A 16,871-nucleotide genomic window follows, 5' to 3' on the forward strand; every position below is an offset into this window, starting at 1 on the left:
TTTATTAATAAAGATGGATGTGATTTCCCCAATTATGGTGAAATAATAACTGAACTCTGGGAAGGGCATAATATCTTTAGATAATTCTATATTTTTGGATTTTAGTAAGATTGATTTAGAAGGTACACTTCTCAGTTCAATCATTATTGCTTTTTTGATACTTGAATTTGCCAAATTAATATTGTGTTAACATCCTTTTCTCTGGGCAGGCAATTTTGTCATAACCATAAAAATGCAAGGCATTCCCTTTACAATTGTTTGACTCATGTGGATTCAAACAGTGCTCAGCATGTGATTGCAGATTTATTTTTAAAATATTTAATACAAACACACAGACAGATAACAGATGCAAATTAGTTTCCTGTTTCACCTGCAATAACAAATACAAGCTAAATCATTTTAAGATGAGTAAAGAGAAGTAGAAAGAGAAAAGCTTCTAAAATTCTGACATTGAGGACCAGTTGGTTATTCATAATAAAATGAACACGTTCAAACAATGATTCAGGCTATGTATTCATGAATCAATGATGAAATTTTCATCCATAAAAACCTTTTGGTAAGTCATGTATAGGAATTCTCGATGAAAAACTTGGGGCATTGGAATGACTCAGCATCTCCTTGGTGCCAGGGGACAACAGACAGGTGAAGAAGGATGCATCCAAGGAAATAAGGCTCTTGGGTCAACAAGAGTGATCTACTCAATACTCCTTAAAAGGGAGTGACTTTTCAGTTTCAAACTATGCTCAAAGGGCTATAAAATTGTGTCTACCCTTTGACCCTACTAGATCTGTTTCTCAAAGAGATCAGAGAAAAAAAGAGAAGCTCCTATATGTACAAAAATATTTATAGCATTTTTTTCTATGGAAGTAAAAATTTGGAAACTGAGAGGATGCCCATCAATTGGGGAACAGGCGAACAAGTTGTGGTCTATGGACTGTGGTGGAATAATATTGTGCTAGAAGAAATGACATATAAGATGCCTTCAGAAAAACCTTAAATGAACAGATGCAAAGTGAAGTGAACCAAACCAGGAGAACATAGTACACAGTAACAATCAATTGTATATATGGCTATACATCTACATGCACACACATATATATAGTATACATATACACATATATCAACTATGCATAACTTAGTTATTCTCAGCAATCCAATGATCCAAGACAATTACAAAAGGCTTATGATGAAAAATGCTATCTGCCTCATGAGAAAGAATTGATGGAGTTTGAATGCAGATTTGAAATGACTTTATAAAACTTTCTTTTGGGGGGAGGGGAATGTTATCTTTTGTAATATGATGACTACAGAAATCTGTTTTGCATGGAACTCACTTTTAAAAAACAAAAGTTAAAATTTGTTTTTACATGTTATTTAAAAATATAAAAATTATCAAAAAAAAACCTCTTCCTTTCTTTGGAATAGTTGAGACAGACAGACAGAGAGAGAGAGAGAGAGAGAGAGAGAGAGAGAGAGAGAGAGAGAAAGAGAGAATTTTTTGAGTGGCTGTCTTGGGAGTTCCTGAGTTGATGTCAGCTGTACTTGGGAAAAAAAGATGACCAGAGGGGGAGCTTGCAGCATAGCAAAACAAGGGAAAAATGCTTAGTTATTAGTATCATTTTAAGCAGAGAGTATAATATGCTATCACTTAATGTTTAGGTCTTATTATTATACCTGCTTATCAGTTAGTTATTTTTAGGCATTTTTTTGTGATAAAGGATATAAATACTTGTCTTCTGCCTGCTAAAACTTGTATATGGAGTATCTTTCCATTCCCTTATAGATTTTTTTTTGAAGACTACTTTTTATTGAATTGGGAAGGTAACTAAGGGATCATCAGGGCTATTTCTAACCTAAGGCAAGGCACCTGGGTGTTTTTGACAGCAGTTCAAGACTGGGGATGGGAATGCTACAGAGGGAGTGGAAGACAAGAGGAAGGAGGACGCTAAGGTTCCCTGGGATTTAATTTTTTTTTTAGGCTTTTTGCAAGGCAAACGGGGTTAAGTGGCTTGCCCAAGGCCACACAGCTAGGTAATTATTAAGTGTCTGAGACCAGATTTGAACTCAGGTACTCCTGACTCCAAGGCTGGTGCTTTATCCACTACGCCACCTAGCCGCCCCCATGGGATTTAGTTTTTAACAGAGAAGCTAAGATCCTTGGAAGTTAACTGAAGGACACAGAAAACTGAAGCCCAGGATTGGGTTATTTATGATTGGAAGAGGTATGCTTTCCAGTATTTGGAGGCCTGTCATGTGCAAGAGCAATTGGACCAGAATTAGGAGCAGTGGAAGTTTCAATTCAAAAGAAACAAAAATAATTTGAGTTGTCTAGGAGGGGAATGGTTCCCCATCTCTAGAGATGTCCAAGGGGAGGTTGGACTATTATTTGTTGGGGATGTTTGTGGTGGCAACTTGTTTAGGGATGGAGTGGACAAGAAACCTTGGTACTAAATTTCCTTCCAGGGTACCCACTGAGCTGAGGTTGGGGTGTTAAAAGCCCAAAAAAGTAGGAAGTAGAGGGAAAACTGGAACTATGGGGCTCCTACAGTGAGATTGGGAGGAAAGACAGAGAGTTTGGTGGTTCCAAGTGACAGTCATGCTGACAGCCCTTCATAGGCAGGCAATATATACTAGGCACTTCTGAGCTATTAGAAAAAGCAGGGTTTAGCAGTTCCTGGCATATATAGTAGGTGGTTGATAAATATTTGATTGATGGATAAATCCCTAGGGCTCAATAGTAAAAACTTTGAGGAAGATTGCCTGTTTCTATTCGCTTCCTTATAGATTTTAGACATGAACCAAACTTAAACTCTAAATGATTTTCCTCAGGGCTCCATGTTAGGGATATAAAGAGGCTGAGACTTTGAGACAAACATCTTTTTTAGGAGTTTGCCTCTCTTAGGATTAAACCCAGACTGCCCCTGTAGTCAAGAACTAGGAATTCTTTTTTTTTTAGATTTTTGCAGGGCAAATGAGGTTAAGTGGCTTGCCCAAGACCACACAGCTAGGTAATTATTAAGTGTTTGAGGCCAGATTTGAACTTAGGTACTCCTCACTCCAGGGCCAGTGCTCTATCCACTGTGCCACCTAGCCACCCCCTAACTAGGAATTCTTTAATGCAGGATGTTGGAGTAAATGATCTCCAAGCTCCTTTCCAGCACTAAATCTATGATGACATATAATTGACCTGGTTCATTTAATGGTTTTTAAAATTCTGAGTGCTCAAACTAAACTTCACAAAGGGTGCCTGGCCTCCTTAGATCCCCATTCTTAGATCATCATCTTCAGAATTTCCTCTTTGCCCTGAAGTGTGGGAAGGTGGATTGGGGGACTTTTTGTGGCCTTATAAATACTATAGGGACTATTTGAGGCCAGGAGAAATCATGACAATATCACAAAATGAGGTCAATGATGATTTATACTGGACATATTCTTACCTAGTCTTTAAGTGATCCATTGACAGTGCTTTGTAAAGGAGCCCATTAGAAAGTGCAATCCCAGGGATTTATAAATTCATTCAATAGTCTATATCCTTTTGAGGAAACAATTCTCTCTGCTATTTTTTCCTAACCAAAGAGTTAATAGTTCATTAAAAAAAAAGGTCAGCAAGTATGACTTGCCAAAGCTAATTTAGTTTTTCTAGAGACAGAGGAATAAAGATAGGATTGTCTTATAGATATTTACTTTCTGAAATCCCTACTTACTTAGCCCTGGAATGAAAGATGCCTCCCCAATTTTAAATACTACAGAAAAATACTAATGAAATAGCCAAATGCTACAAAATAACAGTAATTAGCATATTGTATTTTTAGCAAACAGTTATACAATGTGGTTTGAGAATTTATTTTTATCCATTTTCAAAAATACAATCAAGGAAAGTTAACATCAAAATATATTACTGGAGCAGCTAGGTGGTACAATGGATAGAGCAGTGGCCCTGGAGTGAGGAGTATCTGAGTTCAAAACCGATTTCAGACACTTGATACTTACTAGTTGTGCAACCTTGGGCAAGTTACTTAACTCCATTGCCTTGCAACTCTCCCTCCCCCTCCAAAATATATATATATATATATATATATATATATGAAAATTTAATTCTTAATGACATAGGTGTTTTTGACTCTTGTAGTATATCTATGAAAACATCTGAGTATGAACATAGAATAGAATAGAACAGAATAGAAACCTGCATAAATAAAATTGTGTGTTAATAGAATCTTATCTAACAAAAGTGAGTCTGTGATATGTAGGACTTTTCTGAATGGGGGTTTAGTTCCAAAAAAATTACTCTTTCACTTCTCAAATTCATTTTCCCTTTCATAATTTTCTATCCTGTCAGTCAAGAAACCTCTCAGGTTTCCACTATACTGTGTTTCTATCCCTCACACATTCACTCACTGCCTGCCTGGGAGAGTAATTTCCTTAAAGGAAAATTCACTAAATGGAATTAAAAGTAAAATTTTCGATGCTCATAGAGGTTAAATGATTTATTTCTCAGTTTACTTCTTTACCCTCTCTCTTTTTCTCTGGATGTTGCTGCCTTTTCCAGATACAATTTCAGTGTTAAGATTAATAGTCTACTTGTTTCCTGGCTTTCTTCTTCTTCCCTGTTGAAGTCATAAATGAGTGTGGAAAGTGTAGTTTTCTGGATTCTTATTTTTATTTCCTATACTAGGGAAATAACACTATTATTAAAACAAAGTCTATTTTAAAAAGAAGGATATCTATATTTTTACTTGAACTTGAGTACAAAAAAGTGAACGAATTGTTTTTATCTTTCCATTCCTAGCATCAGCAGTGCCAGGTACTTATTAGATACTAAATAAATTCTTGATTGATTGTTTATAATAATCTGCATTAGTTCAAAGATGTGATTCTGTTGTTTGAACATCTAGTGATTTCCTTAGGTTGTACAGAACTGTAAATGCATTTGCAAAAATAATAAAATGATTCCCCAAATGAATGCAAGTTGTGGCTGTACTTCAAGAACAGCCTTGGAGGCAGCTAGGTGGCGCAGCGGATAAAGCACCAGCCCTGTAGTCAGGAGTACCTGGGTTTAAACCTGGTCTCAGACACTTAATAATTACCTAGCTGCGTGGCCTTGGGTAAGCCACTTAACCCCATTTGCCTTGCAAAAATATTAAAAAAAAAAAAGAACAGCCTTGTGATTCAGTTAGCTAACTCTTGAATGTTGAGACTTATCTTTATCACCTTCTGTATAATATAGTAAAAATATATTTTAAAAAATCTTAAGGGGTAAAATGACAATAACCCTAGTAATGTAGAAGATTTTGGAAAGCATTACTGAGCATAAACTTATTAGGAGTGATAGCTCCCGTAGCTTAGGCATCATTTGTCTTGGAGTTCCTAATATTTAGCACAGTATTGGACATATAATAGGTGCTTAATAAATGTTGAATGATTGATCATATAACAGATTTTAGGGGAAATCATGGTAGTAGAGCTTTGTCATTAGAGTATGTGAGTATATCTCATACAACTGCATACAGATAGCACAAGTGGGAAGAAGCCTACCTACCTTCTAAAATTATGTTCTTAAAAATCATTAATGGTTTTCTAATTGCAAACTCCAAAAGCTTTTGCTGAGGTAAATGGGGATTGAAGTGATACAATTCAGCACTTATTAATGTATAGAGATAATAAAAATACCATGGAAGGTTACAGAATCATAAGATCTGACTTCAATTCTTGCCTTAAGCATTTACTAATGAAGCAAATCAGTGTTTCAGTTTCCATCTGTAAAATGGGAATAATATCATTTTAACTTTACACCTCATAGTTATAGTGAGGAAAACATTTTTAAAGTTCATAAATGTGAACCAAGTGCCTACTATTTGCCATATATTTAGGTATGTATACTAAGATAATACCTATTAAAATTTTGTATGTACATTTACAAAGTTTTTTTATAAACTCAAGGTGAGTTTCTTTTTAAATTTTTTTTTTTTAGGTTTTTGCAAGGCAAATGGGGTTAAGTGGCTTGCCCAAGGCCACGCAGCTAGGTAATTATTAAGTGTCTGAGACCAGATTTGAACCCAGGTACTCCTGACTCCAAGGCCGGTGCTTTATCCACTGTACCACCTTAGCCGCCCCTCAAGGTAAGTTTCTTATAAGCAGGGTAATTTGGTAGAAGTGGTTAACACTTTACTAACTACCTTAGTAATATTAGTCATAGGTTGGAGAAATCTTAACTAATAAGGACAACTGCTGAGTATTTTGAAGATAAATAAAAATGAATTGTATTTAAGTAAGACAAAGCATATGGATTTCGTTCATGATAATAAAAGAAGAATTACAGGAATTTACAATTGGAAACTATCTTACAGGTTAAATAGTTTATTCCTACAACTTTGTAGATAAAGAGGTTTTAGGGAATGGGAATGACTTGCCCAAGATGACACACTCAGTACTTGGTGGAAGTGGGTTGCAAATTCAGATTTTCAGATTCCCCTGTTTAGTAATCTTTCTAATACAAAATACAATCATAAAGGGTCATCATGGATCATATGATAAACATAAATTAGACTCCTATAGTGAGGGAAAAAAGCAAGCAAGATCTAGGATCAATGGGTAGAAGTTAGGGAGAGACAAATTGTGGTTAAATATAAGGAAAATTTTTCTAGCAATTGGAGTTGCAAAGAACACAACAGGTTACTTTCTGTGACAGTGAACCCTGAGTCACTAAATGTGTTCAAGAAGAGATGTATGACCATCCATCAGGAATATTGCATAGGGATTTTTTTTGAATTGGATTGGTAGGAGTTAGACAATACCAGCTTAAAAAAATTCCTTCCTATCCTAAGATGTTACTATTGCTAGCATTTATATAGCTTTAAGGGTTGATAAGCAGGTACCTATAGTATCTCATTTGATCTTATAATTTTGGGATGTGGGTTGATGACTAGAGATTTATTTGGGTATATGTTAAAGAATGTAATTTCCCTGTCTCTCTTGGTCACAGCTGGATCAAACTGGTGATCATTTAGAGACTGTTTCTCTTCTCATTTTGCAGAAATTGTAGACTGTCCTGGACCTCTTCAGGCTTTCCCCAGTGGGCTTTACATGATAGTTTCTATGTAATGTCCTTTATTCTTATTAGCATATAGCTGGCAAAGGTAGCTAAAAATGAGGGGGAGGCAATCTTCCTAGAATATCAAGTGATTTTAGCAATAGAAACAAGAATTTAATCTACACTCCCTGTCCAAATTCTCATTAAAGCACTCATAAATTCTTTTCCTCTTGCTACTGAATGAATTCACTCTCTACCTCTACATTTTAATCTTAACATTAAATCCTTATTCATTCTGGGGCTTCTCAAGCCTGAGAATGAGAATGTATAGATATACTCCAACTTTTTATAATGACTCATTCTGATATGAAGTACTGACAGCAAAAAAGGAAGCTTACCATTGGAGAATAGGAGCTCTTTTGATTTTATTATTTATTGTGCTTTCCCTACTCTCCCTGTTGGCCCTTACCATATGTATAACCCAGGGATGCCAGAGAATATTCTTCACAACCCCGTATGAACATTATTGACTGTGAAACCTAAATATATCCACTGTGTTGGCTTCAGAAAAATAGAACACTAATGTCAAAGTGAGTTTTTTCAATGGTGTCCACTTGTATAAAATTGGAGCTTTTCCCCCCAATGGCAGTATGGTAAGTGACCAACAGTGTTCTGGAAGACAAAACAATGGAAAAAAAAAACAAGAAGGCATATGTTTCACTTGCTTAGAAAAAGTCTGTCAAAGTACTTGTTTAGAACTCATATTTGTACTTGAGACTGAGAAGAAAGAAATCATGTGGGATGTGAGGTAGTGTTGGTAAGAAGAGACTGAAAGTAGTCTTATTTTCCCTATTTCACAGTTATATATTTCAGGGTTTAATGCCTTTGTGCTTCTGAAATTGCTCTCTTCTTAGCACCTGATTTGCATTAATATATAGCTTTCAAGGGCTGGAAACCTAAGTGAAAGGACTAGTTGCTGGCCAACTCAAACTTCATCCAATCTGTTTTTCTGTATCTGGTTCTTTTCACTTACTTGTACAATAGCTGGTGGGCATGGAACATAGTGATACCAATCAGGTCCACATCTGAATACAAGACACTGAGCTAGAATAGATATTCAGCTACAGACCCATTCTGGACTAAACATCAAAATCAAAACAAATGTCAGAGTTTTCAAAGGTCAAACAGATGTCGTAGAAAACCAACTCCCTCAGAAATAATATTAGAAAAGGAAAAGATAAGGAAAAATGTGGAGAAAAGGTGACTGACCATAATGAATGAAATGACAAAAGAAATGAGCAGTTTTTTTTTAGGTGTCAGGATAAGTGCATATTTTAAGGACTCAAAAGTCAATTACTAAAAAGCTGTAATGCTTAGGGATTATGTATTCAATTGTTAAAAAATGAAGTTGGAAGAGGACTATGATGCTAGCACTGACATCTTTCTCTATTCACTTGTGATCTCCCTGGTCCTTATTACTTAAGCACAAGAATGAGTTGCAAAAACATTACTGATGCTAGGAGTAGAAGGAGAAAAGCAACACCATAAAATAAAGATTTCTATAATGCTAAAACCCACAACAATACAGAATTTTTTTTTTTTCTTCAATAGTCACATTCTGGGAAGGAAAAAAATCCTCAAAAGATGTCAGAATCTTTATAACCCTCTGATTCCTAGAGACTGACATAAATTAAAACATTTAAATAATTTTCTTTTTCTTACCTCTTTGGGTCAAACTCCACTAACATTGTAAAGAGCCATATTTGCACAATAATCACCTGTCAAATTAACTTTCAATACTTACTTGTCTCCTACAATTCCCAAGTTGATGGTTGGGTAGCCATGTTCCTGAATTGTTGCTAGGAGAGTTGAACGATTGCTGTCTCGAATCTTTCCTGGTAAGAGGTCATCTTCAGGATTCAGCAACTATAAACCACCCCCCGAAAAAAAGACAAAACCCCACCAATTAATCTCTTATGACAATTTTTCTTTGAAGGGTGCAGTTGTCATAAGTACACCCATTCTCCTCTGATAGAAACATGTAATTGAATAAGCCCTGAACTTCCTTTGTCCATATTGTGAAATGAACTCCCTGTTTTAGAAATAAACAGAATAGAAATAATGCAGAATATATAAGTAAATACAAAGTAATTTGAGAGTGTGGAAGAGCAGCAAAAGGAAAGGTCTTATATAGGAATTTGGAATGAGTCTTGAAGAGAGACAGGTTCCAGGAGGTGGAAATGACAAGTGAGAACACCTTTGGGAAATCTCATGCAAAGGTTCAGAAGGAGACGAAATACTATGGTTATAAAACGTCAGTCAATTTGGTTCGAACTTAATAGTGTGAGAAGGAAAAAGGGAGTGGGTTAGCAGCTGAACCTGTTATTTCACTGGTTCAGGGGACTCCAAAGTTGAGAAAACTCACTTGAGCAATGTTGGCCAACAGTTTCTCTGCAATGGCAATCTCAGAGAGTTGCCTATAGTGCTGATAGATTAATGGCCTTGTCTAGGGTCACAAAGGAAATACCTGTCAGTCTTGGGACTTGAACCCAAGCTTTCTTGACTTCTCTAACAACTCTTGATCCACTATACCATATTGTCTGTCTGTGAGGGAAAGGAATGTGAAATAAGTCCAGAAAGATAGGTTAGATCTAGATTATGAAGGATTTTAAATGAGTTTGCATTTGATCAGAGGCAAAATGGAGTGCAGGACCAACTTCTGCATTGGTGACACCTGCCTAATGGCTTCATAGAGCATGAACTGGAGCAGTTAGGTGCAGAGGAACCAATTAAGAAGAGATTGCAACAATCAAGGCAAGACATGAGGGCTTAAACTAGGTGATGCTGTGAATGAAGAGGGAGAATATTGTGAAGATGGAATTGAGAAGATTTCACAACTTTCTGAATCTGGGCTGAGGGGATAATTCTGGAAAACTTTGAGGTAGTAAATAGGGCCTCAGGCTCTGCTTCATTAATCACTCAGAGGTAGGATTTGAACTATATCATAGCTCATAGGGATGAAGTAGGGCTTCTTAACTGTTTTTTTTTTTTTTGCCTAGGTCTGGTTAAGACTATGAATTCCCATGGGACAGCTAGGTAGTGTAGTGGATAGAAGACTAACTCTGGAGTCTGGAGGGACTTGAGCTCAAATCTAACCTCAGATACTTAAAAATTACCTAGCTATGTGACTTTGGGCAAGTCCCTTAACCGCACATTGCCTTGCAAAAAAAAGTCTGTGGACTCCTCTGAATATTAGTTTATTGCCTATAATTGAAGGAAATATTAAATTTCATTTAGAGATGAGTAAAAATAAACATGTCATTTTTCCCCATCCAAGTTCAAGAACCCTTGAAATCTATTCATGGACCCCAGGTTAAGAACCCTTGCTCCAAGCTAAAAAGGACCTCAGAGGCTGTCTCATCCAATCTCTTCATTTTAGAGAAATTATGGTCTAGGGAGGTTATATCTTGCAAAAAGTCATATAGACATGGGCAGATTTTGAACCCAGATCTTCAGAATCTATATCTTCTCAGATGTATAGCAGATAGTTCAAGAAAAGGATAAAAGTTGGTTACATAGATTTGGAAGATATCTGCAGAGAAATGATCATTAAACTTATAGGAAATGATGGTGCTACCATGAAAAAGTATGGAAAGAGAAGATAGTTCTGGGGTCCATTCACTCAAAGAAAGAGGGACATGGATGATGGTACAACAAATGAGAATGAGAAGGAATGGTTAGGCAAGCAAGAAGAGAAGAAAGAACAGTATCATGAAAACCTAGAGGGGAGGGTACCCAGATAAGTATCTTGGAGGATGGGGTGGTCAACAGTTTCTAATACTACAGAATGGTCAAGAAGAATGAAACCTGGGAAAAAGAAACAAGAAAGGAATTGCTGCTTATTCTGGAGGAATAGTTTCAGTTGAATAGTGAAATCCACTATTTTAAGGGGATGAGAAGTGAGTGGGATGTGAAAAAATAGAGATAAGGAGTATAGAGGGCTTTTTCTATAAGTTTGTCAGAAATACAGGATGATGAATTTGAAGAGATGGAAGGTCAAGACTTTTAGATGGGGATTTTTAAGGATGGGGAAAATTTGGGCAAAAAGATTCAGGGATCTTGGTGGAACTGTAGAATTTCTCATATTAGGTTTTAAATGTAGAATTAACTTCATAATCTTTCTCCCAAGGGAGAAAAAATCCTTTAGAGAAAGGATCTATTCAATCCCTCACATTTCTTACCCTTGGAACATGCCTATTAAGTAGCTGGGTTTAATATAGATCAGTATTAGATTGGAACCTGGTGAAAATATAGGACTGACTCCCCAGGCTCATAAGCAAACAAGCAGCTAAGCCTCTCCTCCTGCAATGTGCATATTCAATGATAGTATGTGGTCCCAGAGGCAGTACTGAGTGTTCATTCTCTCAATCAACCAAGTTTATAACCTTTGTCAGCCCAAACCCTCTCCTCTTCCTTGTCCTTCACATGCAATGCTGCTACTTAATGATTTTACCTCCACCACATCTCTTTTACTACCCATTCCAGGTAAAGCCCTCAACAGCTTCTCTCAGATGGTTTTCCTGCTTCCATGGTCTTCCCTTTCCAACCACTACTACACCCCTGCTTAAAAATCTCCAGATCCTCCCCATTATTTCTGTTATGACATATGCCTTAGCCTGGCATTCAAAGCTCTCTACAATTTGGCTCCAACTTGCCTTTTGAAACTAATTTCATGACTTCTTTTCATACATTTGATGATGTACATTCTAGTCCCCCTCTTTATCCCTTCCTTTAGCCTCTCATGTCTGGAATGTGCCCCCTCTTCATTTCTGCCTCTCAGAATCCTTTTCTTTCTTCAAGGATCATCTTGAGAATCATTTCCTCTGAGAAGCCTTTTCTTGATCTCCTCAAGCTGGTAGCAATCATTCCCTCTTTAAATTGCCTTTTATTTACTTCTCTGAGCACATATACTCTTCCCTCCATCTCCCCCCCCCCCAAAGAATTCAAGCTCTTTGAGGGGGGAGGGACTATTTTGTCTCTATCCTCTGCCTTTGACCAAATGAGAAAATACAGGTAAAGTACTTGGCACAATGTCAGGCATACAACAGTTACTTATTAATAAATGTTTATTCCTCTCCCCCTTCCCTGCACACAGTTGATACTCAATATGTTTATTTAATCTTACTGGCAAAAATTTTTGACAGTGTTAGAAAGGACCTAGGAGTTTAAAAGTCAGACCCTAACAATAGGTAGTACCCAGTTTACTCTGCAGCCTTTAAAAATCAATCATGTGCTTTAGTCATAGTTGGCCATAGTTGAGAGACATACTTAACACAAACCAGTCTTGGTAATGAATAGCTATTCTCCAGAAGGCTTGGACTTGTTCACAGTTCCAACAGCAGGACACTAGTGAACTTATTTTCCCACATTTCCTCCAAAATCAGTGATTTTCCTATTCTGTTTTTTTAACTAATCTGATGGGTAAGAGTGATAGCTCAGAGTTGCTTTAATTTACATTTCTCTAATTCTTAGTGATTCACATTTTTTCACAATTATTGATAGTTTTGATTTCTTTTCCTGAAAACTGTCTATTCATATCCTGGAGCATTTATCAATTGGAGAATGAATCCAATTATTATTAACTTGGTTCAATTCTAGGCTATTGTGCTCATTTGCTTTTGTATCATATGTACCTAATTTAGTTCACTGATCAGTCACTCTATTATCCAGTATCAAACAGTTTTGATGATTGATACTTTGTTTATATAATTTGAGATCTGGTACTGTTGGTCTCTTTCCTTCATATTTTTTTTTCATTGGTTCCCTTCATAGCCTTGATCATTTGTTTCTCCTGATGATTTTATTATTTTTTTCTACCTCTTTAAGGCAGTCTTTGGTAGTGTGATTGGTATAGCACTGTCAATTTAGACTGTGTTGTCATTTTTATTATATTGGCTCACCCTATGAGTAATGAAAAATTTTCCAATTATTTAAATTTGATTTTAGTTTTGAAAAAAGTATTTTGTAATTGTATTTATTAGTTCCTATATGTGCCTTGGCATGTAGAGTCCCAAGTATCTTATACTGTCCATGGTTATTTTAAGTAGAATTTCTCTTTCTATTTTTTCTTGTGGGGTTCTATTGGTAAACACACAGAAATACTTTTTGTGGGTTTATTTTATACTCTGCAACTTTGTTAAAGTTTTTAATTTATTCAACTGCTTTTTGGTAGACCCTCCAGTGTTCTCTAAATAGTCCATCTTATAAACCACAGAAGGAATAGTTTTGTTTCCTTGTTGTCAATGACCTTCCTTTAATTTCTATTCTTTTAGTGCTATGAACAGCACTTCTAGATCAATAGTAAATGACAATGGTGATAATGGGCATCCTTGCTTTACTCCTGATCTTATAGTAAAGGCTTCTAATTCAACCCTATTACAAGTAAGGTTTGCTCTTGGCTTTAGGTACATATTACTAATTATTATAAGAAAAGTTCTATTTATTCCTGTTTACTGGTGTTTTTAGTAGGAATCAGTATTGTATTTTGTCAAAAGTCCTTTCTTCATATAATAATATAATTTTTTTTTGTTTTTGATATGGCCAACTATAGAGTTTTCCTAATGCTGAACCAGTCTAGTATTCATGTTATAAATCCAGCATAGTCATAGTGTATGTTTGTTATATATTGCTATAATCTTATTTAACTTTTTTGCTTTATATTCATTAGGGAAATTGGCCTATAATTTTCTTTCTGTTTTGTTCTTCCTGGTTTAGTTATCAAAACCATATTTGCGTCATAGAAGTAATTTGAGAAGATTCTTTTATCTATTTTTTCCAGTTTATATAATAATGGAATTAATTATTCTTTAAATATTAGGTAAAAAAAGCTTTTAAATCCCTTTGGTCATGGGTTTTTTCACTTTGGGAGCTCATCTATGGAATTTTCATTTCTTTATGATAGGGTTTATTTAAGTATTATTTCCTCCTCTGTTAATCTGGAGAGTATTTTGGTAAATATTCATTCTTTTCATTTAGATTGTTAAGTTTTACTAAATCTAAATACTAAATCTAATAATTGTTTTAATCTCATCTTCATTGGTTGTGCATTCATCCTTTTCATTTTTGATAATAGGCATTTTTCTTTTTTAAAAGCAAATTATTCTATGGTTTATCTATTTTATTGTTTTTTCCTCATAAAATTAGCTTCTGGTTTTTACTTTCAATTTTATTAGTCTCTCCTTCAATTTTTTAGTGGTTCTATTTTGGTGTTTAGTTGGAGATTTTAAATTTGTTCTTTTGCTAGGTTTTTTTTTAGTTGCAAGCCTAATTAATTGATCTGCTCTTTCTCTTTTATTGATGTGAGCATGCAGAGATATATATATTTCCCCTAAGTACTGCTTTGGCTGCATCCCACAAATGATGCTATATTATCTCATTGTTGTAATTCTCTTTAATGCATATATATTCAGAATTTATATTGATTGATTGTAAATGGTATTGTTTAGTTTTATTGGACAGATTATTCTTAGTTTAAATCCTAGCTCATCTACCTTCTGGAATATATTCCAAACTTTCTGCTTCTCTATTTTGGTAGTTGCTAAACCTTGTGTAATCTTAATTATGGCTTCATGGTATTTGAATTATTTCTTTTTGGTTACTTTCTGTATTTTTTTTTTTAAATCTGGTAGCTTTAGAATTTGGCTCTAATATTCCTGGGAGTTTTCATTTGGGAATCTCTTTCAGGAGGTGATCAGTGATTCTTTTAAATTTCTATTTTGTCCTATAATTCTAATCTGTCTGGGTAGCTGAACTTTATCATTTCTCTCTTTTTTTGATCATGGTTTTCAGGTATTCAACTAATTCTTAAGTATTTGATCAAGTTGTTTTTACTATGAAAAACCATTTTTATATTTTCTTCTAGTTTTTCAATGTTATATCATTTCTTGATGTCTCATATAGTCATTTGCTTCTATTCAACCAATTCTATTTTTAAGGAGCTATTTTATTTTCTTCATTGAGGCTTCATATCTTTTAAAAAACTATTTGTCCAATTCCAATTTTTTGTAGTTATTTTCTTTGGTATTTTTGTGCCTCTTTTACCAAGTTAATTCTCTTTTCTTAATTTTCTCACAATGCATTCCTTCTTTCCCCCTCCCCAAATTTTCCCTCTTCTGGTCCTATTTGATTTCTAAAATCACTTTTTTGTTTCTTTTTTTTCAAACACTTTAGTGCCTTGAGGAATCCCTTTTGTGTTTGTGGCAGTTTATTTTTCTTGGAAGCTTCATTTGTAGATGTTTTCAAGTTGGTGGTGTCTTCTGAGTTGGTGTCTTAAGATTTCCTGTTATTGTGACCTTGTATGATCCAGTTTTTTGTTGTTTGCTCATTTTTCAGGCTATTTCTTTAAGTTAGAGTTGGGTTCTGTTTAATTTTGGGGAGGAATTGCTTGAGTTTGTCTTTTATATCCTTCTACTGTTTTCATAGCTATTACTGGGGGCTGAAAGATTTTGGTATTTTCAAATTGATATGATCTGGAGAATGATCTGTGATAACTTCTTCCTGCTCTGCATTCTGGTCCTTACCCAGGTAGGACTCCTTCTTCCTCATCACCACAATTCCTCTCTGCTCTAGAACTGGGGCCCCAGAACTGGGTATTCATGAAGGAGATGCCAAATTGTACCTGGTCCTTTGATCAGTATTAGTTCAAGGGTCCCCTGTAATTTCTTTCTGACTAAATGTTCAGCCTCCTTCTATCCTTGAATGATGGATGTTCCTGATGCTGCTGTTGCCCCTAAGACCCACACCCTACTGAAATAGCTGCTTCCAAGGCCCATATCTGGTACTACTTCTACTGCATTGTGCTCCAGGTCAGCCCCCACTTCAGTGTCCACAGACCACCTCCGCCTCTCCCTGCCCCCACCCCTAGCTTCCCTGGATTTGAAAAATTATTCATTGTGACTTTTTATTGGATATTAAACACAGAATTTGACTTGATGTACTACTTAAAGTTTTTTAGAGAGTTTTTTGGGGGAGAACTTTACAAAAATGCTCACTTTATCTTTTTTATATGTAATTTATTTTTTTAATTTATTTTTTTAGGTTTTTGCTAGGCAATGGGGTTAAATGGCTTGCCCAAGGCCACATAGAAGGTAATTATTAAGTGTCTGAGACCAGATTTGAACCCAAGGTACTCCTGACTCCAGGGCTGGTACTTTATCCACTGCGCCACCTAGCCTCCCCTTATACATAATTTCAATGAAAACTTTTATCACTATATCAAATATCATAATACTCAGGTCTTCTAATGGTAGGTTTACAAAAATCTACATCTCTTAACCTGACTGGTTTCCCTCTACCCAGTTTCATATTTCCAGTTGTCTAAGTCTTGTACAAATTTCAGACTAATGCTTAAATAAAGTAAGCACATCCTTATGGAGATATTCTGATTTAAGGATAATAAATTTAAGGGGTTTAAGAGGTCCTGTCACTAAAACTTTTCCAATATATTGTTGACAGCTGAAGCTCATTATGTTCAAAATAATTCAGTCTTAACACACTTTGTCCTTCCTCTCCAAAATGATAATTCTTTAACTTTCCAATTATTCTCAATGTCACTACTATTTTTTCCTACATTTATTTTGATTTTTATGATTCTTCTTTTTCTCTCCTTTCCCATAAGCAATAAATGAACAAGTGCTGTTAAACCTTTTCCCATAATGTTTCTCAGACCTGATTCCTTTCTTTTCAGTCCTACCACTAACAACCCAGTTTATAGCATCCTTACCTCATGTTGTTACCACCTTATGACTAATCTTTTCTCCAGTCTCCCTGCTCCTTGTGAAAT

General features: G+C 35.4%; 1 protein-coding gene across 5 annotated transcripts in view; it reads right to left on the reverse strand.

Moving 5' to 3' along the window:
* GPHN (gephyrin) overlaps nt 1-16,871 on the reverse strand; it is a 714,820-nt gene that overhangs the window by 73,131 nt on the left and 624,818 nt on the right. For all 5 annotated transcript variants that reach the window (XM_074236098.1, XM_074236097.1, XM_074236096.1 and 2 more), the window contains one exon: nt 8,835-8,956. In XM_074236098.1, coding sequence (XP_074092199.1) covers nt 8,835-8,956 — 122 coding nt within the window. The remainder of the gene's footprint in view (nt 1-8,834; nt 8,957-16,871) is intronic.

The sequence above is a fragment of the Macrotis lagotis genome, chromosome 4 (assembly GCF_037893015.1).
Source record: "Macrotis lagotis isolate mMagLag1 chromosome 4, bilby.v1.9.chrom.fasta, whole genome shotgun sequence".
NCBI lineage: Eukaryota > Metazoa > Chordata > Mammalia > Peramelemorphia > Peramelidae > Macrotis > Macrotis lagotis.